Source organism: Aethalodelphis obliquidens, unplaced genomic scaffold (assembly GCF_003676395.1).
Source record: "Aethalodelphis obliquidens isolate GAN/ISIS:26980383/991018 unplaced genomic scaffold, ASM367639v1 scaffold2, whole genome shotgun sequence".
NCBI lineage: Eukaryota > Metazoa > Chordata > Mammalia > Artiodactyla > Delphinidae > Aethalodelphis > Aethalodelphis obliquidens.
Window position 1 is genome coordinate 86,318,180 of NW_020837946.1, and position 23,873 is coordinate 86,342,052.

The 23,873-nt window shown below is 36.1% G+C and overlaps 1 protein-coding gene across 3 annotated transcripts in view; it reads right to left on the bottom strand.

Annotated features, from left to right (window-relative positions):
- Positions 1 to 23,873, bottom strand: part of ARHGAP15 (Rho GTPase activating protein 15) — a 622,754-nt gene that overhangs the window by 499,389 nt on the left and 99,492 nt on the right. For all 3 annotated transcript variants that reach the window (XM_027131893.1, XM_027131900.1, XM_027131911.1), the window contains one exon: positions 14,333 to 14,420. In XM_027131893.1, the coding sequence (XP_026987694.1) occupies positions 14,333 to 14,420 (88 nt within the window). The remainder of the gene's footprint in view (positions 1 to 14,332; positions 14,421 to 23,873) is intronic.

Consider the following 23,873-nt stretch of genomic DNA (forward strand, 5'->3'; position numbering starts at 1 on the left):
AAAGCAAGCACCAATGCCACAACTTCACGTTTTCTCAATCTCACCTATTTCCTTTCATGATTACCAGGATTCTTCAGAGTTTCCTGCAGTCACATTCTCTGCTCCTGTTCTATTCTCTCCTCAACCCACTGCAGTCTTTTATCCCCTTCCTTGGTTAATCTAATTCGTCTTAACCATTAAGGTCAACAGGAACAGTCTGATGCTTTCTCTCCCATCCACATTCTGGTTGAACTCTGTAGTACTATGAGATTCTGCTGGCCCTTCTTAAACCCTCTGTCTTTAGGAGACATTTTCTCTCCAAATTCTTTCACCTTTTATTCTTTTTCTTCTCTGGTTTGAGATTCTGCTTTTTTTTTTTTTTTTTTCCCTCACTGACTTCTCTTCCTCAACCAACTTCTTAACTTCTTAAATGTTAGTAATCCCTGGTTTATGGTTCTAGGCTTTCATTATTTCTCATAGTTTACATGATTCCTGTGAGTTTTGATTTTGCCTGTGGCCTGATCCATCACTTATTTATGTTAACTCCCCATGATTCCTCTGGTCCCCAGCTCCCTCTTATGTGTCCAAACTCTATTTTCTAACTATCATTAGGATATAGCACAGACATCTCCTTGAAATCACTGTCTTCTTCTCAGACTTGTCCCCTTTTTTCTATTGCTTGTCTTGGCTAATCATTTATCTCCTTCACTCTCTTCACTTTCTTAGTTCTCCTCTTTCCATCAATAGCCACAACCAAAAGGTACAAAGCCCAAATTCCAGAACGAGATCACAAACTCTTTTAAGTTCTTATTTTCTCTCATCTGAAGTTCTCTCCTTCCCATTTCCTCTGAACTCAGTAAAAACCATTTCAATTCATTCTCCACATTTTGAATTTTTTTCCTAAAATACAAATCTCACAATATTTCTCCTAGAAAACTTGTTATCCACAAGATAATGTACAAATCCCTTAGTAGAGTATACAGGCTTCTTTTCATCATCCCCCAACCACCTTCTCAGTTCCATTCATCCCTCCTTTTTTCTATACATCAGCAATGCTGAATTCCAGGCAGTTTCCAAAATGCTACATGCTTTCACAACTCTATATTTTGGGGAAGTGAGTATGCATGTACCCTTTTCATCTGGAACACAGTTATTTCTCTCTTCATCCACTCTCTTTGCCTGCCATCTGCCCCAATCCTGCTCATTTTCATGATGTAACTCCAAAATAATTTCCACGAGGCTCTCCTTCACCTCTGCAGGCACAGTCACTCTTTCCTTCTTACCATTTCCCCTACTCTGAAAAACATTTTTTTTTTTTTTTTTACAATTTGTTTTGTTATTCACACATTGCAACTACTTTTTGATGTGTTTCTTTCCCCCAGCTATACAATCAGAGAACAAGCTGGGTTTGTCTTATCGGTCTTCATTTTCCCCAAATTTAGCAAAGTGGCCCAAAGTAAGCACTCAACAGAAGTTTGTTAACCTTTGAATGAATTTATGAACTGGATGGAAAATTGCAACAGAAAATTTCCAGATTCATTCAAATGAATTAATAAAATTAAGAATACAGCTCAGAATTATAGTTTACAAAATGAGAAATATTTAGGACATAAAAATCACTACATTCCCATTTATACTGACCTTTAATAGGAACTGATCTTATGGCAAAATTGAAGCAAATAATAGAGATTTGGGGTGAATTTAAAAGTATGCCAGAAAAAGCTAAAGTGATTTTGGTAAAAGTCAAGCAAATAAAAATATTAGCCTCAAGAAAAGAAAACTAAGATAAGTAAATGAAGGACTATATAAAAATGATCCTTATCAATTGTTTATTTTTACAAAGTTAAAGCAGAAAGACCTAGGCTTGAAGAACAACTTTAGGGACTAGGCTTTATTAGAAGGGAAAATTATCAGTGTTTAAGTGTTGTTAAATATTGGAATAAGTAGTTCAGAAAAGTTGTAGAATTTACTTGGAAGACAGTCAAGATTTTATTCCATCTGAAATTAAAGAATCCTTTAATAGAAAACGTATTTCTGATTCTACAGCTATAAAACACATGAAAAAGTCTGCTGAACTACATGATGCCAATGTATCACACTGTACATCATTATAAAAATGTACTTTTAAAAATTGACTAAATATAAACTTAAGCCTAAGAGTAGACATATATCTATTCTGGGTAAACTTAAAATATAAATGATTTTTAAATATTTAAATAGAATTATTTAAAAGTTACTGCTTCTGGACAAAACATAAAAGCCTCTTTGTTGGAGAAATGTGAAGTCATTAAAAATTGATCTTAGGTCTTGTCCACTTCTGATTTTTATTATTCTCTTAGTCCATCTTTACCATTTCTCAATAATAGCTGACAGGGTTGTCTCTCGATAATATATTTTTCTCTGACTTAGATTAAACCTTTGGGATTAAGTTTCCCATTTTCTTTATGGGATATTTGGGGGCTTTTAATGTATATTAAGAAAATATCAAAGGCCAGATGCTCTTTTGCTTGATGGCATTTTCCATGATGAAGATTGGCCATGTGTGTGGGCAACAAATCACTGGGCCACTCATTCTCATACCCTTATTACTAGATGTGGTTGGAAAAAAGTCAAGGCTCAGATTTTATGAAACAGTTTATTAGCTACCATTTTTTATTTTGGATTAATTGCTATTCCAGAATATAGACTCAGATTGTCCTTATCAGTCTGAAACATGAAACACAAAATCTGTTTAGAGGAATTAAGTTTTATCACATAACTGGTTTTGATTCTGGAAAATCAGTCATGGAGGAGGATAAAACTCACTTATAAATTCTCATTTGGGCAAAATGATTTAGGAAAGAGTGCTGAATGGATACCTGATCTTATTAATGTCTAAAGTATGGCCGCTGTCAACATAGAAGAGGATACTTTGATTGTTAAGATGTGGGTTTTATGTATATGAATATAAATGGTGTTAATAATAACTGAAATTGTTTCTCCAGTGAAATTTCTCAGTATATTACAAGACCAAATCAAACCAGATTTTCAGAAAAGCAAAGCCTTGTTAGTGATTTGGGGCACTAGAATGTTATGTGTTTGTTTGTTTGTTGAGGAGAAAGTATTCTCCCCTTTTTAAGAATTTATTGCATTTATTCCTGAATCAAAATCTTGCTAGAATAAATATAATAGCTTCTATTTAATCTATGTTTGTTGCATGCTTATATTGCCTTAAATTTACACTATGTAAAAACTATTTAATTCTGCAATGTGAGCAATTTGGGCACATTTTTGATGCCTCAGGCACCTCCTCAGATTCCCTCCTTAGACCCTCATTCTTTCAGTCTGCCTCAGTTGTCCCTGTAGATGACCAGTGATGCTTGGGCCCATATGGTCCCACTTCCTGTGGATGACCAGACACCTTCTTGGAATGCAAGGCCCTCCTGGTTGCCAAGGTTCAGACTGGCTTTTAGATCCCTACCACATCCAGATTTGGATAAACTACTATTTTACAGGGTGTAGGATCTGACCTTCTGCATAGCCATCCAAGGGTGTGCCCAGGATCCACATAATACAGGGAGAAAATACTCCGGGTGATAAATTTTAACCAAAAGGAAGCAAGAAATGGGAAGAAACAGGTCGATATATTCCTTCTCCTACCTCCATCCCTTCCTCCTACAGACTGCTTCATGCTTTCTCCAGTTTATTTGCAGCTTTTTTGCAAGTCAAGTGGTGCACCTGCCCAGTGGTTCTCTGTGTCTCTGAGGCTCACTGTAGAGTAGTAGCCAGCATGATAACACATCCTCTCTTCTATTTTGCATCATCTCCTGCCTCACTTCCTTTTTACTTCACTCTCTGTGTCCTGGGCTCATGCCTCCCAAATAAAGCATGGATGCTTAATTTGGGCTTTGTTTTCTAGGAAATCCGGACTGAGACAATTGATGTTACTCTCCTGTGTCAGGGAGGCATAGATCTCCACTGAAATGTGTGCAGGGCTCTCTCTTCAGGAGTCTAGAGTTGTCATTGGAAAGTATTGGGTTGGCCAAAAAGTTCATTCTGGTTTTTCCATAAGATGTTACAGGAAAACCTAAAAGAACTTTTTGGCCATCCCAATAGCTCACCAGCCAAAGGTTCCATTTTTTTCTATCCCCCTTTACACCAACCTGTGGCCACATTACCCATTCTCATCACTGGAATGTGAACAAGAACAATGTGAGACACCTCTGGGCTCACAGCTTTTAAAGAGCATGCAGATTTTCCTATGCTCTCTTAACGTTTCCTTCATCTGCCACTAGGGGATGACAGAACCAAAAGATGGGAGAAGCACAATGTAGCAGAAAGCTGACCAGGAATATCTGTTTTGGCCTATGGTATGAGTAAGAAATGAGGTTCTGAAGACATTTTGAATTGTATTTGGACAGCAGGTAGTGTTTCTTTACCTGAAAAATCTTGATATTATTGTTAAGAAAACTAAGACAAGGATTTTGAAGTATACTGTCATTAAGTGGTTTGTGCATTTGAATCCAATTCTGATTCCAAAGTCTGTTCTCTTAACCACTATACTCAACTGCTTCATGTAATAATAATACCAATAATACCAATAATAAATATAACTAATATTTATTATCTTTGCTGTGTGTCAGGCTTGCTACATCAATTTTCTCACACAATCTCACAATAGCTCTATGAGGTAGGTACTCTTATTAACCCCATACTGCAGCTGAGACATCAAAGAATTGTAGCAACAAATAAAATGTGAACCTGGGATTCCTAACCCAGGTTGTGTGACTTAGAAGCCCCTATTTCTACCTAATATGGTATACTGCTTCCCAGAGCATTTCAATTTAGTAGTGACTTTTGAAGGAAGAATAAATACATATATTCAGTAAATTTAAAAATGCACCGTGGAGTAAAAGTCCGTTTTATCTTAGAGAAATGTAAGCTCTAAATCAGATGTATTACATTGACCAAAATGATAAACCACAGAGAGTCAAGCTTCATAATTAAAATACTTTTCTGAAAGAGCCTAAGGTGAGGTTTATTGGACAGTAAGCTATTACCCATTTATAAGGCATCCTATCAATTTCATAGATTTTTGTGGTTATTAAAAATTATGTACAATACAGAATTTATTGTGGTTAATGGCCAAATCTTGAGAAAATTATAACCAGAGAACATGGCTTCATTTATATTAATATCGATCACTTGATTTCATTTTTTTCCTTACAAAGTTTGTGTTAATAAAACACTAGAATTCATTTTTCCTTTATTTCTTTGATCTCCACCTGTCATCCTCCAGGTTTTGGACTGTTTTTTCTTTTAATTTTTAAATGTATGTTGAGACCGTATGATAGTGCAATCTATGGCTGTACTAATAACCTGCCCTAATGCTAACCATGCTGACTTCACCAGAGCACTATTATTGTGAGAATTTAAAATGCCTTCGTTAGGCTAAGGTTGGTAGATCTATTGTTTGCACCTCCATTTTTATGATCTTTTTGAACACTCACTTTACAAAGATAAAATCATTCCACATTCATTTTATACAGATTACTCAATAATTCATGAATAGCTTGCTGATTGAAACTATTTTCATCTTTTTTTGCTAAATCGCATCATTTTACTCCCCAAAATAAGTCCATTTTTTTATTAAAGTCATGCTACAGTGAATGAACATTAAATATACTGCATTATTTAATTAATGCTTGTGCTCATTATTTGCACTGGAAGTAAACAATATTAAGAAAAAGTAAACAAATTATTTTAATGAAGTCTTTTATATTACTCTTTTTGCTTTCAAGGTTATGGCTGAATGAGTGGTCTAAAAAAGTTAATAGTTTATTAAATGCCTTGGAAGAGTTTTCTGTCATTAGAAGTAAAATTTGCCAGTGTTTGCCTCTGATTAGAAGTATTAGTACAACGTAAAGTAAAAAACATAAAAGTAGCCCCCAAAATCCCAGTTACATACACAATCAACATGTAGCCTCCATATCAAACATTCTGGCTTTAGAACTATACAGTTTGAGGGGAGAAATAGTCCCTAAAATGTTTATAATACTTCTGAATTTATGTCAAAAGTGACACTAAGTTTTCTGAGTACCATGAGATAAATATAAAAGGAAGTAAGGTCCACTTGGTCTGATTTTTAGTGGCTGTGGAGACAAGAAATTTCCTAATCAGAAATAGACTTTGCATGATGCATTTATCTCAGTGGGGTACCACACTGAACATATATTCTGGAATCACATGAAAACACCTCCAGGTTGCTACTGGTGCTCACTAATGTGCTGATACACCCATGTTTTGGGCACTGCATATTTTTTAGTTCTTCCTAGAAGAATTACCCTGCTTGCTTTCTTTGCACTAGGACTTCTTTAGCAATGACCATGCTGCTAAAAGATCAGGTCATAGGAGAATATTAATATACATTCTGAGTAAGAAGATGCCCTGTGATTTACTAAATGCATGGGGCCATAATGACGACAGACTTAGCCGTTTTGCTATTATCTTTGTCAATAAGAGCACAGGCGTTATTACTCTCATCTATTTCCACATATTTTTAGAATAGGTTTTTCAGATAATTTAACAAGTCCTACCTTCATTTTTTTAACTGTAGGAAAAATATATCTTAACTCCCCAAACTGTCTCTGAAAACTCTGAATCTCTCTTAATTTGAGCATATGCAGTATAAACTATAAAGGGCTCCACAATGCCTACAGAAAGAAATCATCTCCTCCCACAATCCTGTTCAAGGTCTTTCATGAGCTGATTCCACACTGACTTTCTAACCAAGTTAGAGTGCTTGCTGTCCTATAACAATGTTCCTCAACTTTTTTTGAGGCAATCCCTCACTGGCAGTGCATCCAGACAACTTACAGAAGAAACACAAAGTAGTCTGGACTGGGGCATATACACCCTAGGACTCAGGGAACCACCAAGTATGTGGAGCAAGGCAAGCGATTGATAATATCTGGAAAATAAACAAATTGAGGAATTAATTTCCCACATTTTATCATTGCTTACTCCCTTCTTTCCATGTAAAGTGTATTCCCCCCCCACACACACCATTTCTGCAATGAAATCCTATTCAGCCTTCAAAAACTTCCTCAAATGTCACTTCCTCTAATGGATATATTTAGAATCCTTTCCAGCTGGGAGCCATATCTCTCTCCTCTTTGTTACCATGAAACTAACCCATGTCTCTGTTCATGCCATTTTGGAGTAACTATCAATGTCTACTTTTTCACTACAATTACTTGATTTATGGGCATGCTTTCTATTTGTTTCTAGACCCTCAAGTGAAAGATCTGAGTTTGTTTCATTTTTGTGTCTTTCCTAATACCTAGCACAGTGGCTTAATATCAAGGACCCTAAGTGATATTTCCAGAATGAACTAATGGAGAAATACATAAGCTGACCATTACTTGCAACAACAATTTCCTTGGGAAAGAGCTACCTGTAGCTAAACCTATGGTTCCCCAGCATGTTTTCTTATATACCTTTATCATGTTAGTCATGTTCTATTATAATAAACCTACATATGATTCTGTTTCCCCTACCGGACTATAAGCACCTTGACAGCAGGGATCATATATTATTCACCTGGATATCTCTAAGGTTTAACAACACATTGTGTGACACCTGTTAGGAGCTGTTAATAGTTCATCAATCAATAAATGAATGGGTTCTCTAAATTACACAGCTTCTTCCCCATGAGGCAATCCATCAATTTTGTTTTTTTTAACCAGGAGTGCATATTTGCCACATCCCATAGCTATAGTCCAGGGTCTACTCCATAACAAGCAGATGCTCTAAAATCACAAAGTATAGCCCATACCCAGGAGAAAAGTTGCAAGTGAATTGCTGGAGCCAACTGAAATACTATGCTGGTACTGAAATAGGTAAGTGTACCTGAAAAATGCAAGGGGTATGATTCAAGGCCTCAGAGGATAATTCAAACTGACAACTCTTGTTTCTTTAGGACTTCTCTGCCACTAGATGAATCAAATAATACTGTAGCTGCTTTTGAGGCAAAAGTTTTTGCTCTTGGACTAAATGAGTTGCAGTTAGAAGAATCATCTCCTCTCTTGCCTTTTTCCTGTGATAGTACTGGTCTTTTTAAGACAAGCAACACCTGGGTCATACTGCTGTTCAGCATGTAGTTGTTAAAAGAAGAGCCACGAGAGATTATTCTAGGGTGAAGATGTCTGGAGAATTACTGACACACCTTATTAAAGAGTTGACCCTGGTAGCAAATCTCAGCCCATGGCATTCTTCTCAATCCTTTTCTTTTATCCTATTTTCCAGCCGAACTAAAAAATTCATTTCTCTTTTCAGCACACAGACCTTGCCCATTTTCAGTTTCATGCCATTGTTCATATTTTTTTACTCCACTGGAATTTTCCCTGCCCACAAATCTCCACATATTGAAATTATAACCATCCTTCAAGGCCTAATTCAAATCTTTCACAGATGTGAGCTGTCCCTCCTTTAAATGTTAAAAAAAAAAACAAAACAAAAAAAACAAAACAAAAAAAACACTCTCCTATGTTTCTTATTTCATCTCATCCTATTTTTTTGGCAGAGATGCTATAAAGCAAAGACTATATCTTGATTATATCTCTATGCCTTATATGTAGCCCTAACGAGCAAGCTGTTCATTGTAGGATTTCAATACATATTCTTATGAAGTCTTTTCCCACCAAGGCTTATATAAATAGCACTAACTTGATTAACCAAATGCATATTTAAATGAAAGTGAGGTAGATTGTAATGAGAAACTATGCTATTTGGATCAACTCTCCCACTGCAAACAATGAAAAATGCTGGATAAAATATTTCTTTTTAAAATTAACCTTAAAAGAATTGAAAGGCTGAAAAGATAGTGGGAACATCCAGGGTAAATATTTTTTGGAGGTGAGAATCTGAACCCACAGAGAAAAGCAGAATATCAAATCAAAATAACTGCATCTTTCCTGAGGGCATTATAAAAGGATAAAGGAGAACCAATATTCAACTTGTTCCCTTTCTCCAATCCCAAGGGATTATAAAGAAGACCGCCTTTGTAGATGAACAATGTTAAGAGAAGAAGGAGTGAACAATAATTCTGTCCCTGATAAAGTGTAGCACAGCTGTAGCCCTCCTTTTATGTACACATAACTCAAAAATTTTAAACTGTTAAATTGATCTAATCAATCACTGGAAGTGCCCCCAGACAATTTAGAAAAATACAAAACACTCTGGAGTAGGACACATTTATTCCAGGCCTCAGAGAACCTCCCATGATAGTTCAATAACAATGATTAGCACACAGTCAAAGATAAGCAGACACACAAGGAAACAAAGCAACATGAGTGAGAACCAGTAGAAACAGCCTGATGTAGACTTCAGATGCTAGAATCACAAGACACAGAATATAAAAAAACTATGCCTTCTAATTTTCACAAAATAAAAGAGAGTCTTTAACATTCAGGAAAAAAACCTACAACAAATGACATAGTAAATTTAAAAAAGAAACAAACTTCTAGAAATAAAAATTATAATAATTGAAATAAAAATAATGTTTATCACAAAGGGAGACTGAGTTAAATTAGAAGATAAATCAAGATAAGTTATTTGGAATGCAGTTCAGAAAGACAGAAAGAAAGAAGAATATAAAACATGTGGAGGATAGAGTGAGAAAATTTAACATAGGTTTAACTAGGGGCTTAGAAGAAAATAAGAGAGAAAATGTAAAAGAAGCTACATCTGAGAAGATAATAGCTTGGAAATTTGTAAAATACATTAATGACAGTTATAATCAATTTCAAGAGGCCCAACAATCCAGGCAGGGAAAATAAAAAGATATTGACACCTGGATGCATCACAGTGAAACAGTGGAAACACAAAGGTAATGAGAAAATATTATGAGGGACCAAAGAACAGTGGTTAGATTAACAGGTAACTTCTTGATAACAATAATGGGTGACAGAAAACAGTGGAATGATATCTTTGATGTGCCAAAAGAGTATTACTGCCAACTCAAAATTCTATATCCAGAGAGAATATATATTTCCAAAATGATGGAGAAATAGAGACATTTGAAACAAGCAGATGCTGAGACAGATTGTCACGACAAGACCCTTACTACAGGAATTTCTCAGAATATACTTCAAATAGAAGAAAAAATAATCCTAGAGGGAAGGTCTAAGATACAGGAATATATAAATAACAAGGAACATGGCAAATATTGGGCAAATAAAAATCAATATTGATTCTATAAAAGAGAATAAATAATGTCTAGTGGTGTTAAAAAAGAATTAAAATACAGACAGAAATAGCATATACATTGGAAAGGTGATAAGTGAATTAAAACTATTCTAAAGTAATATTTGAATAGCTTTAGTCTTCAATAAGTTATAATTCTAGGCAAGTCACTAACAGAACACCAAGTGTATCACTCCTAAAACAGTAAAGAAAAATATGAAATGATTAAAACAAAATGAAAGGAAGGAAAAAGCAGGACATATTGATATTTAGAGAAAGAAGCAAGAAACAAAAGAAACACATGCTGTGATTCCATTTTATAAATTCAAAAGCAGACAAAGTATACTATATTTTTAAGGGCTACAGATATAGGTGGGAAAATAATAAAGGGTGATAAAATAATGACTAAAATGCCATTTAAGTCTGTGGCAAGGGAAGAGGCTGTGATGACATACAGACAATAGGCAGGGGTGGGGCTTCTGGAGGGCTGGCAGGGTGTGCATCTTGCCCTGGGTGGTGGTTATGTAGAAGTTTGATTATAACTGTTAAAATATACATACATGTTTTATACATTTTACTAAAAATGGTTTCTGTTATTTTCCAGTGACAATATTTTAAAATTTTAAAGTGAGTTACAAATCAGAATACAGAATAAGAACACTGTCCTTTCCTTTATAATCCAGAAAATCCGGAACTAAGGACACCAGTGGTTTTCCAATGCTCCTTTTCACAGGAGGGCCAGCCAGTCTGGACCAAACTTTCTCTGGTCTGAGGTGAAGTGAACAAAACAGAGACAATGTATGTAGACGTAGGAGGGAGATGGTTTCCTCTCTTGGTAAAGACTGTCTTTAATTTTGAGGTTTTATCCCACCTAGATTTAGGATTGGGGTATTATACAATGTCCTTTCTGTTAGAAAGTGACAGTAGTAGTAGGCAGTACTTTACTCTTTAATGTCATTAAAAAAGAAAAACAGAATAGGTCAGTCCTTCTTTTCCTTGAATAGGTCACTGAGGACCCAGAGCCTATGAATCTCTGATTTACACACACCAGCAAAGTGACTGTGTTTCTTTTCAGGGGGAGGCTGCTTTTGATAAAAATGTAACTTGGTTATGAACTGAAAGAATTTCAGTGAGAAAGAAATATAGTCAAACATGGAATGTGGGATCAGGCACAACACCGTGTGACATTCTGTATTAAATGTGAAAGCAGTAAGGTTAAGAGACAATGAAGGAAGATGAGGGTCCCAGGAAAATATATATGGATAAGCAGGATATTACATCTAGAACCCCAAATGGAGAAATGGCTTCATTTTCAGAATTATTCAGTGCTCAGACACAATATTTTATGCTGCCTATGGATACATATTTCTTTTTTTGGAGACAGTACACGCTGGTATTCCTTGAATTAATATACCTTTTCTTCTACGCACGTGTGAATCAATTCAAGTGCAAAACTAAGATAGTATAATGATAAGTTATAATTATATTATACCCTATATTATGTACTATAGAATACAGTATATTTATATTTTAATGGAGTATATTAGAATATAATAATTATTTTATGGCTACTATGCATATTTTTATTTTATTAACTAATTTTATTCCTTACTAATTCTCTTGGCAAATATTACTATCTCCACTTTACAGATGAGGATTCTGAAGCTCAAAGCAGTTGAATAAGTTTGTCAGCTCCTAAGTGGCAAAACTAGAATAAAGCTCCCTATGGTTGAACTTCAAAGCCCTTCTCCTAGCTACTCTGCTGCTTTGTCTCACCACTGCATTAACATTCAAAGATCATTCCTGTACAGATTAAAATGCCATTTACTCTTTTAAGCCACATTTTGCACTCACTTAGGCAGCTTCTACAGACCCCCTTGGAGAAAAGGACAGACTTTCCCAGAAGTACAATGAACAGTAATACCAGGACATGTGTAAGGGGGCACAAGAGAAATTCAGAAACTTGAGCATAAATCTCTTTCAAAATAAAACCACAGTATCTTTCATCAAGGCCTGGTAATCATCATATCATTTCTCTGAGACTGGAATTGGTAAATGTGGGCTATCCCACCAGGCCTTTAATATTTGGTTAGAAATGTATCCAAGAACTTGACTAGCAAGACAATCCATGCAGTACAAACAGGAATCTGCAATTCTTTCCCCTACTACCACAAAATACAGTTAGTTCCTGCCCAGAATTTGCTTTGAAGACAATGAGTGTCTGGGAGAAACCATAAGAGCACTGAAAATGGGACTAGAAGTAATAAATAGGGACTGCCAAAAAAAAAAAAAAAAAGGGGGTTAACAAATTTCCTCTAAAAGTAAAATCTATCATCAATTTACAACAGTTCTGAAGCTTGAACTAGAGGCATGCAATTAGTGAGCTGACTTGCAAAGTTTGCCTACAGTAAGGGGGAGTTTCTTCCACCTGTACAAAATTAAGCACCTGATAACTATCTCCTGGTATGAGGAGACTAAAATAATAAAATAAAAATAAACCAAATGCTTTAACTTGGAATCTAATCTCTCCCATTATCCCAGCACATTCACATAAACTCTGCTCCAATGGAATTCTTCTCACCCAGCAGGATGAAGATCATCTTCTCAGCAGCCAAATTCATCAAGGCAAGTGACTTTCCTCCCTTCCTGATTTCCCCTTTAGAACTCATTCAAAGGGAAGACAAAGGACCCGTGGGTGGATGGGAGTTGTTTTGTACCTAGCCTTTAGGGATACCTTATTTTTCTTAAAAAGATTATCTCAACATTACTGTAGCCAAAAAATAAAAACAAAACAAAACCCTAAAACAAATTTCTGAGGCAGTTTAAATTAAAAATACAAAGGACTGAGATATATTTTTAATTTATTCATAATTAGTTTACAGATTGGACTGCACCGAGACTCCAAAATCAGCAAGCTACTTGGGGATAAAGGCTATTGCAATTAACAGGAGCAAGCCAAATGCTACCTTTTGTTCTTACTAAAATCTTCTCCTTTAAAAAAAAAAAAAAAATCTCCTAGCAAATGATTTTCTATTTCCTATTTAAAGAGGATTACATAGCAAACACGACTAGTGGCTGGAAAGCAAAGAATCTTCCATCGTTTTATTACCTGCCAAATACAAATTAGTTCATTGTGGTTAATTCCTGCCAGGAGACCCCTTTTCCCTGCTGCCCATCAGGCCGTTGGGGTATGGCAGGTTGGTTCCTGCCCAGAGTCCTTCCTACTCAGGAGGCTGTCAGATATGCTGCTTGCCCACTGTCTCCAACATCGTGTGGCAGCTCTGGTGTTTGGGCAGCAAGGTTTTGAGCTTGAATTGCCCCAGTAACTAGCTCAGAATTGCTCCTACTATCACTGTCAAATCTCTGTGGGCATATATGATGCCCTCCTCCAGGTACAAATCAAGAAGCCCTACAAATTTCACTTTGTAATAACTATTGGATACAGAAATTGTATTAGTTCCATTAGATGGAGTCATAGAACTGTTCAGAAAGGTTAGCTGGATGCAGTGAATGTCACAGTTAGACTAAGATAAAAAATCACTGTTAACTTAGAGTGTTTCCTCATTGGTAACACCCTATATTAAGGTATCATTTATAAACAGTTTATTATTATTTATTAATGTGTGAAGCACTTTATAGCATGCTAGATAACAACTTAAATTCATGTATTAAAGATGCACATACATGGTTTAATACGATTTATGCCTTATAATATTCTTTAAAACAGCTTTCCATAGTCTCATCCGTTAAGTATTTATTACTAATGCATTTTATAACATACTTTATACTACATTATTTGAGCAAGTAGCTGCATTTAGTGATCATTTCATAAATAAGAATAAAGCATTTATAAATGGCACCTTAATTTAAAGTGTTACCTTCCCATTACTAGAGAGCTGCTTGCCATTCATCTCATTTTGTGATTATTCTCCAAATGCACCACTTAATAAAACAAACACTAAGTTCTATTTTCCCTTCATCTGATTAAAAGTTTATTGAGTCATTTTCCTCCATCTGCTTTCAGATGTTGATAGCTTGGAGGCTTTAGTGTGATTTCTGTTGAAACCAAACTTTTAATTCAACGATATTTCTGTAAACATGATAATAGTAGAAACAGAGAACTACCCACCATATTAGACAGAGCCTGCTGCTTGGATTCTTTGTAAAATTCAATTTTTCGACTAGAAAGAACAATCCAGGAAGTAGACCAGTTTTTCCTTAGGAGAGAAAAAAGCAAAAAAGCACTATCACTTGAAGAAATCATTCACAGGTATTGTATGAGCAACATTTGGAATAAGTAGAGACTAACTTTATTTTTAACCAGAATTCCTAATAATCTTTTCTTTATTAAAATCTACAGGTGGTATGGAATTTAGATTAAAAAAATAATAAAAATATTCTGTAATTTTTATATATCATGGCATTTATAGTAAAAGTTTCATCATTTGTAGATCTTCCCCAAATCTTTTTCAGCTATCAAAAATCCAACCTCGTGTATCCATGTCTTCCACTCCATAAAAAGTCTATGTTTCTGCAGCAAACCAAAAACAGCAAAGTAAAAATAGAAATCAGAACCTTGTCCTTCATCGTTATATCTCTTCATTGGTTTAGTATACATCAGAGTCTGCAAAACTAATCAGCTAATTTGCCTGCCTAGTTCACAATATTTTTCAATGTTGAAACTCAATGCAAATAAAGGGAGTCAAATGCTTTTTACTTTTTTGCCAATCAAATTGGCAAAAATTAGAAGGAATAATACCAAGGTTTACTGAGAGTATGGAGAAATGGATTCTCCCATACAGTTTTGGTGGGAGTGGAAAGAACTTTTCAGGAGTGAATTTGGCAATATGTTTTTTAAAAAATATTTTTAAATGTGTATATCTTTTGATTGAACAAGCCCATTACTATGAAGTTAAATTTATCCTAAAGAAATCATCTCATAAGTTAAGGCTCTGTACATAAGAAGGAAGTGCACCATTTCTTAATTCTGCATCTAAAATATCAAAAAATGAGATAGGTTATGTAAATTGCATATAATGAAGTCATACAATGGACTAATGAACCCTGTGCTTAGCAGAATCCTGATGTGGGAAGATTTTAATGCAGACCATAATATAATATGTAGTTCATAAGACCATGCTGTGCTATTTACCTATGATTGTCCTCACCCATCCCAGCCCCTTCTGATTATCAATTCCCATTCATCGAAGTTCAAATATTATGTCCTCAAATATGTCTTCCATGACTTCCTCACATAGAACTTAGGATAAATTTAAAAATTTTTTTTTGTAAATTTCACTTCTCTCTCTCCCCCATTAAATAAAAAGCTCCAAATCGACAGAAAACATTTCATCCTTACAGAGATACCCCCAGTGACAAGCAACAGTGCCTTGGACAGAGTAGGCAATAAATATGTATTTGTTGAGTCAATGATTAAACTTAGGCATGGGGGTAAAAAATAAAAAGCTGGATATAACAATAGTTAAATCAGAGAGTGAAACCATAGCTTTTGATTTTCCTTTTCATTGAACATGTATTACTTCAATACGCAGATGTGTATATATTTGTGTCATAAAGAAAGACAAATGTTTTAGATGGTAAAAGATTAAGGAGATTAGTATACATAAGTTTCTATTACATCATATTGCTGCAGTTTGCTTTGGTTTAACACTCAGTTCAGAATAGCTGAATTCATTTTACAAAAGTGATTTTTTAAAAAAGTTTACAAAAAGACTACTCTGATCCATAGAAAACTACACAAAGATACATTTTAAATGACCATTTGAGATCTTTGTGTAATTTAGTTCCACTTGCCTCATAGTCTCTAGGGGCTTGATTTAAAGGACAGATGTGATTCAGTAAAGTTAATATTTACAAGATTAGGCTGCTCTTACATGCCTGAAGCTTTCCTAATGATACATCACTGTGTTAAAAAGAAAAAAAACTGGATAAACAGAAACAAAACAAACACAATGTGTATTTTCCACCATGCAAATATGAACACTATGTTCTTGGACCCACTTGTCTTCAAATAGTCACTTTTTCAATCAAATGATGAAAAAGATGGAGGAAAAATGAAAACCACATAGACCTTTTTCTTCCCTTGCCTTAGTTCCCATTTCTCGTTTTAGGTAACAGTAGCAGCAAGATGAATTGCAACACCTGTAGCCTTCTTCTTATGCAGGTCATAATATTAGATGGCCCAAGATAGAGTAAACATTGGTGGGACTGCTGTTCTAGACTGGGCATCTTTTTTATCTCCACCCCTTACTTTGACCATATGTAACCAAGGAGAATGGGACACCCCCAGGCATGAGGGAACCTATATTTAACCTGCCTGTTGTATTTCCCACTATATTTTTCATCTCCTGGCAAGAGATACTCTATACCTTATTTGCTTCCTGTCTATAGCAAGCCCTGAGTAAATGGTTCTGATTTGATCTTTTTCAGATGTTGATCGTTTATACAATGTGGTGGCATTACTCTTCCCTTTCTTAAACTTGGAACTGGAACTGGTTAGAACTGAAGCTGCATGAAATTCGATTACCTCATGGTTCACAGTTAGAACTTTGAACTGCTGTGAAATATTCCCTCTTAGGTGAATCTGATGAACAAGCTGAATAGGGTAAGAACTGCAGGTATTGGAACCTTAGTAATATGAATTGTTCTGGCACTTTACATACAGTAAATTTCTTTTTGATCTTATAAACTACAAACAATGTCTTTATGAATACAAGTGAAGATTTTTCCAATTTAAGATAATTTCATTTCAAAAAGAAAAATAGAATGCTGTTTTTCAATGTTTTAGAGGCTCCATTTTTAATTCAGTTTTTCATGATCTCTTTTAAAATAATAATTAGCATAAATTATTTTGAGTACCTAGTATAAGTTTGCTTGTCTACTGGAGATTTAGCTTCGCAAAAAAGATGAAGGTACTAATCTGTCCATTTACTAATATGGAAAACAAAGTTCAGAGTGTTTAGGTAACTTACTTAAGGCCATACACTTAGAGTCAAACTCAGTTTCTCCGATTCTGAAGCCTAAAATCTGTTCACTAATTTATGTTGTGGGTTTCTTTTTAAAGATTAAAGAGTATAGGCATACATCATTTTATTGTGCTTCACAGATATTGTGTTTTTTTACAAACTGAACCTTGCCTTCAAGTCTACTGGCGCAAATTTTCCAACAGTGTTTGTTCACTTCATGTCTCGGTGTCACATATTGGTAATTCTCGCAGTATTTAAAACTTTTACATTATTATTATATTTGTTATGGTGATCTGTGATCAGTGATCTTGATGTCACTATTGTAATTGTTTTGGGGCACCGTGAACCATGCCCATATAAGACAGCTAACTTAATCCATAAGTGTTATGTGTGTTCTGACTGCTCCACCGACTGGCCTTTCCCCATCTCTCTTCCTCTCCTCAGGCCTCCCTATTCCCTGAGACAGAGCAATATTGAAATTAGGCCAATTAGTAGCTCTACAATGGCCTCTAGGTGTTCAAGTGAAAGGAAGAGTTGCATCTCTCTCACTTTAAATTGAAAGCTAGTCATGATTAAGTTTAGCGAGGAAGGCAGGTCAAAAACCAAAACAGGCTGACAGCTAAGCCTCTTGTGCCAAGCAGTTAGCCAAGTGAATGCAAAGGAAAAGTTCTCGAAGGAAATTAAAAGTGCTACTCCAGTGAACACATGAATGATAGAAAAGCAAAACAGTCTTAATGCTGATATGGAGAAAGTTTTAGTGGTTTGGATAGAAATCAAACCAGACGCAACATTCCCTTAAGCCAAAGCCTAATCCAGAGCAAGATTTTAACGCTCTTCAATTCTGTGAAGGCTGAGAGAGATGAGGAAGATGCAGAGGAAAAGTCTGAAGCAAGCAGAGGTTGGTTCATGAGGTTTAAGGAAAGAAGCTGTCTCAGTAACATCAAAGTACAAGGTGAAGCAGCAAATGCTGATGTAGAAGCTGCAGCAAGTTGTCCAGAAGCTCTAGCTAAGATAATTAATGAAGGTGACTACAACTAAACAAGAGATTTTCCATGTAGACAAAATAGTCTTCTATTGGAAGAAGATGCCATCTAGGACTTTCATAGCTAGGGAAGAGAAGTCAATGCCCAACTTCAAAAGCCTCAAAGCACAGACAGACTGTCTTGTTAGGGGTTAATGCAGCTGGTGACTTTAAGTTGAAGCCAAAGCTCCTTTACCATTCTGAAAGTCCTAGGATCCTTAAGAATTACGCTAAATCTACTCTGCCTGTGCTCTATAAATGGGATGACAAAGCCTGGGTGAAAGCACATCTCTTGGCAACATGGTTTATTGAATACTTTAAGTCCACTTTTGAGACTTGCTGCTCAGAAAAAAAGATTCCTTTCAAAATATTAGTGTTCATTGACAAATTACCTGGTTACCCAAGAGCTCTGATGAAGATATACAATGAAATTAATGTTGTTTTTATGCCTACTAACGTAACATCCATTCTGCAGCCCATGGATCAAGGAGTTCTATCATGTAAGAAATACATTATAGCTGCTATAGGTCATGATTCCTCTGATGGGTATGGGAAAAGTAAATTGAAAACCTTTTGGAAAGTATTCAATATTTTTGATGCCATTAAGAACATTCCTGATTCATGGGAAGAGGTCAAAACATCAACATTAACGGGAGTCTGAATTAGTTGATTCCAACCCTCATGAATGACTTTGAGGGGTTCAATGCATCAGTGGAGGAAGTGACTGCAGAAGTGATGGAGATAGCAAGAGGGCTAGAATTAGAAGTGGAGCCTGAGGATGTGACTAAATTGCCACAATCTCATGATAAAACTTTAAAGAATGAAGAATTGCTTCTTATGGATGAGCAAAGAAAGTGGTTTCTTCTGATGGAATCTATTTCTGGTGAAGTTGCTGTGAAGACTGTTGAAATGATACCAAAGGATTTCGAATATTACATAAATTTAGTTGATAGAGCAGGGGCAGGGTTTGAGAGGACTGACTCCAATTTGAAAGAAGTTCTACTGTGAGTAAATTGCTTTCAAACAGCACTGCACGCTACAGAGAAATCGTTTGTGAAAGAAAGAGTCAATTGATGAGGTAAACTTTATTATTTTCTTATTTTCAAAAACTGCCCAGCCACCCCAACCTGTAGTATTCACCACCCTGAGGAGTCGGCAGTCATCAACATCAAGGCAAGATGCTCCACCAGCAAAAAGATTATGACTCACTGAAGTCTCAGATGATGGTTAGCATGTTTTAGCAATACAGTATTTTTGAATTAAGGTATGTACATTGTTTTGTTAGACATAATGTTATCGCACATTTCACAGACTACGGTAGAGTGTAAACATAAATTTATATGCAAGGGGAAACCAAAAAAAATCATGTGACTCTCTTTGTTGCCTTAATTTCTTTATTGAGGTGTTCTGGAACCAAACGAGCAATATACTATTTTCTTGGTTAAGGAGATTGTCAATGTCAGATTTCACCATAGTTTGGGTCCTAAGTCTCAAATTATAAAAGCTAGAGTGCAGAGCCTGTGACAAGGTATAAGCCATCTGGACTGTCAAATTAACTGTTTTACCTAATGTTAATTAGAAGGATTGGTCAAAGGCCCACCACTCTCAAGCTCTATTTTTCTCTTGGGAATTGAGCTGATTTAAAGGAGTCACATGATGAGTCTTTCAATTCCTCATAAGAAGCCGGAAGCAGGGATGTGCTTCTAACCATGACACCACCTCTTTCTCTTTCCTGCTAGGGGATTATTCTGGTTTGTGATGAGTAGACTCACCTGCACTCAGTAGGGAGTCTAAAACCAGAAAGTGTTTCAAAAGCCTCTAGTCTAGGAGTGGCTAAGAATTCACCTAATGGGAATATCTTTTAACCTATGACTTAGGTCAGAACCTTCCTCTCTGAATGAAGTAGTCTAGAGACTTGGCTATTTTCTTCACAGTATCTTTCAAGTCCATTCCCCATTTGATGTGTTTGCCCCATTGTGCTGCTTGTAATTCTCAGGATATCAGCAGAAAAGCTTTCTCACCAGTTACTCTAACACAGCAAGCCTTTTGATGGCACTGTCAGCTCTGGAGGGAGTATGAATAGGATCAACTGGCAAGGTTTTGCCTTGACTTGTACCTTTAATGCTTTCTGTATGCAACCAAATCCTTATAGGTGACAGTTTTTCGGTGTATTGAGATTCAACTCAGAGAGCGAGTAACTCCTTCAAGTTTAGAGGGCTTAGGCAGGACTTTAAAAATAGCCCTTTTGAGGATGAAGCGATTTTCAGAATGGAAAGGAAGTCCCTCTACTTTCCTAGTACCCCCAAAGAGGGGAACACCATGACCTCCTGGAGCTTTTCCGCTCCTCGGCACAATATCTGACATTTAGTGAGTGCTTATCAAAGGTTTTTGAGTAAAAGAATATATGGGTTCTCAAATTTCAGGAGGGTCACACATCTAGATTACTCCTGCCCTGTTTGTTGTTATTTACTAACAAGGACTACAAAAGCACCTACTTCTTGCATTTCCCTTATTTATTCCTTAGTTCCCAAGTGTTTTGATAAGTCTTTCATAGCACTGTTTTAAAAGTATCTAACATTCCTGGTTTAGTATATCTTTTTCTAATTTATAATTCTAGTGGCAATACCTGAGCTTTCTCTAGAGGGCTTCCTGACTTCTCAGATGTGTTTCAATAAGATAAGCTATTATGCATGTATTTGTTCTCACTCTGTGCTAGGTATGGCACCTGGCATTTTGTGTCAAGTAATTTAATCCCCAAGACAGTCACAAGTATCTACTGAGCATCTACCACAGGACAGATACAATTCCAAGGACTGAATATATAAAGGCAAATAGCAGAGACCTCAAGGCATTTATGTCTAACTCAGAGAAGACAGGCAGTAAACACAGAAACAAATCCTCCACATTCAGATAAAAAAATTGAGGCTTAGTGAGGTTGCATCCTACCCAAGGGCATCAAAGTCATAAATATGGGATTCAGACCAAGTCTTCTGGACTTAGAAGGCCATGCTCATTCTGCTGTATCAGTTGTCTCTAGAGCAGGTGGCATGCAATTCTCCCTTAGTCATATTGGGCACGTCTATGCAGAGCCTCATGATAGACTCTGAGAGAGGAAGACACCCAAGTGCTGTCAAAGAGTTACTTGAACATCTTTCTCCTTGGAACAAGGGCACTTCTTAGCCTGACCTGGGCTGTTCTGCAATGCTGACCTGGAAGCCCTTTCATCTCTACCTTCCCAAGATGGCCAGCAAGTAACTTCATCCATTGATGGGAGCCAATTAATGCATCAGCACTTCATCATCTTAACTTTGGGGGAGTTCTTTTTTATTTTTCCACACAGAGAGATAAACACCAAGCTGTTGGACAGACTTGAGGGCTAAACAAGATACATAGGTCAGGAAATGTCCAACTTCAGTAAGTCAGAGGTCCCAGGAATAGGTGAGAGAGTCTCCGCATGAATTTACAAGTAACAATTAGGTAAGGGATTGATATTGACACTAGTGATTCAGTACAGGAAATATATCCTGGGACAATAAATGCAGGCTATTTATTTTAATTTTTTTTGTCACAAGACATCACATCTAAGGGGGAAAAAGATCCTTAATGTAATTAGGAAGGAGGAAGAACTAAATTCTAATAAGGACAATTAGTTACAATTAATGAAATTGGTGGGACAATTTCTCCAAGTGAGACACTTCAGAGAGCTTCCCTAAAACAAATCCTGAGTTGTAAAGGTAGAAAGTAAAAACAAAGCAAAACAAAACAACCCCAAAACCAAAGAAAACTCAACACAGGCATCAGCTTGACCAAAAACTCTGCATTCTACAAAACGGACACCGGATGGCAGCACATAATAACAGCAGCTTGGTAACAGCTTATCTGAAGAACGCTTGATGGAAGATGGCCCTTAAGATATTCGTTATCGTCATAAGAACCTGTTAGCTTGAACTCAGGTTTAACGTATTCATCTGCTCTAACATCAAAGCCTTATAACTTACATTCACCTCTCCTATGCCTCCTTTGGTAATGACTCGGTGACAAACGAAAAAGTCAGAGGAAAATATATGTGAGGTTACTTTGTAAATTTCAGACTCACTCTGGGCCACCTGCCTCTGTTATCTGACTGGATTTGACTTGATTCTGTACCTCTGGTGGGGGTGAATGTGATTTACTCTAGTGTCCTTGACTGATTTACTGAAAAATCACTTGGACACTGTTTAACTGTTCTGACTAGTTCTCAAACTGGTAGGTGAAGAACTTATTGCTTCTCTCTTAAGCTTCTTGTAATTTGCCTCTGCTTTAAAAAAAGGGTCAAAGAGACACTGATGTATAAATATATACATCTCTGCCACTATTGCAAGAAATGTAAAAGCTTTATATATTCAAAGGGTTACTAGAAGTTGGAAATTATAACAGAGCATGTGTTGGAAATCATGAAACTCAAGCAACCTTTTACAAATTAACTTCAGTATTCCATACTCTCCAAACCTTCCCTCCAGTCCTCATTATGGAACATTAAAAAGAGAGAAAGACAGATGAAGCCTGGAAGAAGTTATTGGGATCTTGAGCAGAAAATGCTAAAAAAAAAAAAAACTTTACATTAGGAGGGTACTTTGGTATCATGTTCTACAGAGTCTATTCTGAGAAACAATTGTTTAAAAAGAAGAAAAAACAAATAAAAACTAAGGTCTAACAGCCATGGGCTCTAGGATGAAAATACACACTAGTAGACTTAACGCTGCACTACCTTTACTCGATTTCTTCCCAAATACCTCTCTGTCCATATTTTCACCCTCAAGTACTTCTTCCCAGGTCCCTCTGAAAAGCAGAGCAGAGTGAAAAGCCATGATAAGATGTACAGAGCCACAAATGAGATGACGAAGGGGCAGGCTTGAAAGGTATAGAGGGAGAGATAAGGGTACGGAAATAGCTTACATGCTGTCGGGGGCTTTCATAAATTAAAGTTGTTTTCAATTAAAGAATTGAAAACAGCTCTTTGCTAAGGTCTCCGAGAGCTTCAGAGAAACCTGGGCTACTTAGCTTTTGGGGATAGATGTACCAAAATGCAGGAATTTCTAAACTTTATCAGAAAAAGCATACTTTCAATGTTCACAAAGAAAAACTAAAGTTGAATGCTGAATGTCTTCGGCTTTCAACCCCGTCTGTCTGTTTGGGGAGATTTCTAGAACTTCATTTCAAAATAAAGTTAAATTTATGTCCCTTTACAAATGTAAGATACAGCCAAGGAGTTCTCCTTCCTTCCACCCACTCTTGTTGTATTCAGAGATAGGTCAAACTTGTCTTAGAAAGAAAAAATATATGAAAGAGGAAAGGAAGCTAAAGAAAAAGGAACAGGAGGAGGGAAAGAAAGAAAAATAAGAACACAAGATATAATGTGGATGACCTGTCATGTATTTATGAGTAGAAAACTTTGAGATTAATAAAATAGTATTAAGTGACAATTGAAGCCCTTTGTACTGTTTTTTTTTTTTTTTTTTTTTTTTCTTTTTACGGGGCCTCCTCATTTTTCTTCTAGCAAGAGGGAAAAATCCAACCTACTTTAAGCAGAGGGCGGTAATAATCTGATACCAACAATTCATGCAGTAAGAAGATTGAAAGGAGAGGTTGATACAAGTGACCAAGTTTCTCCACTTGTAAGATTG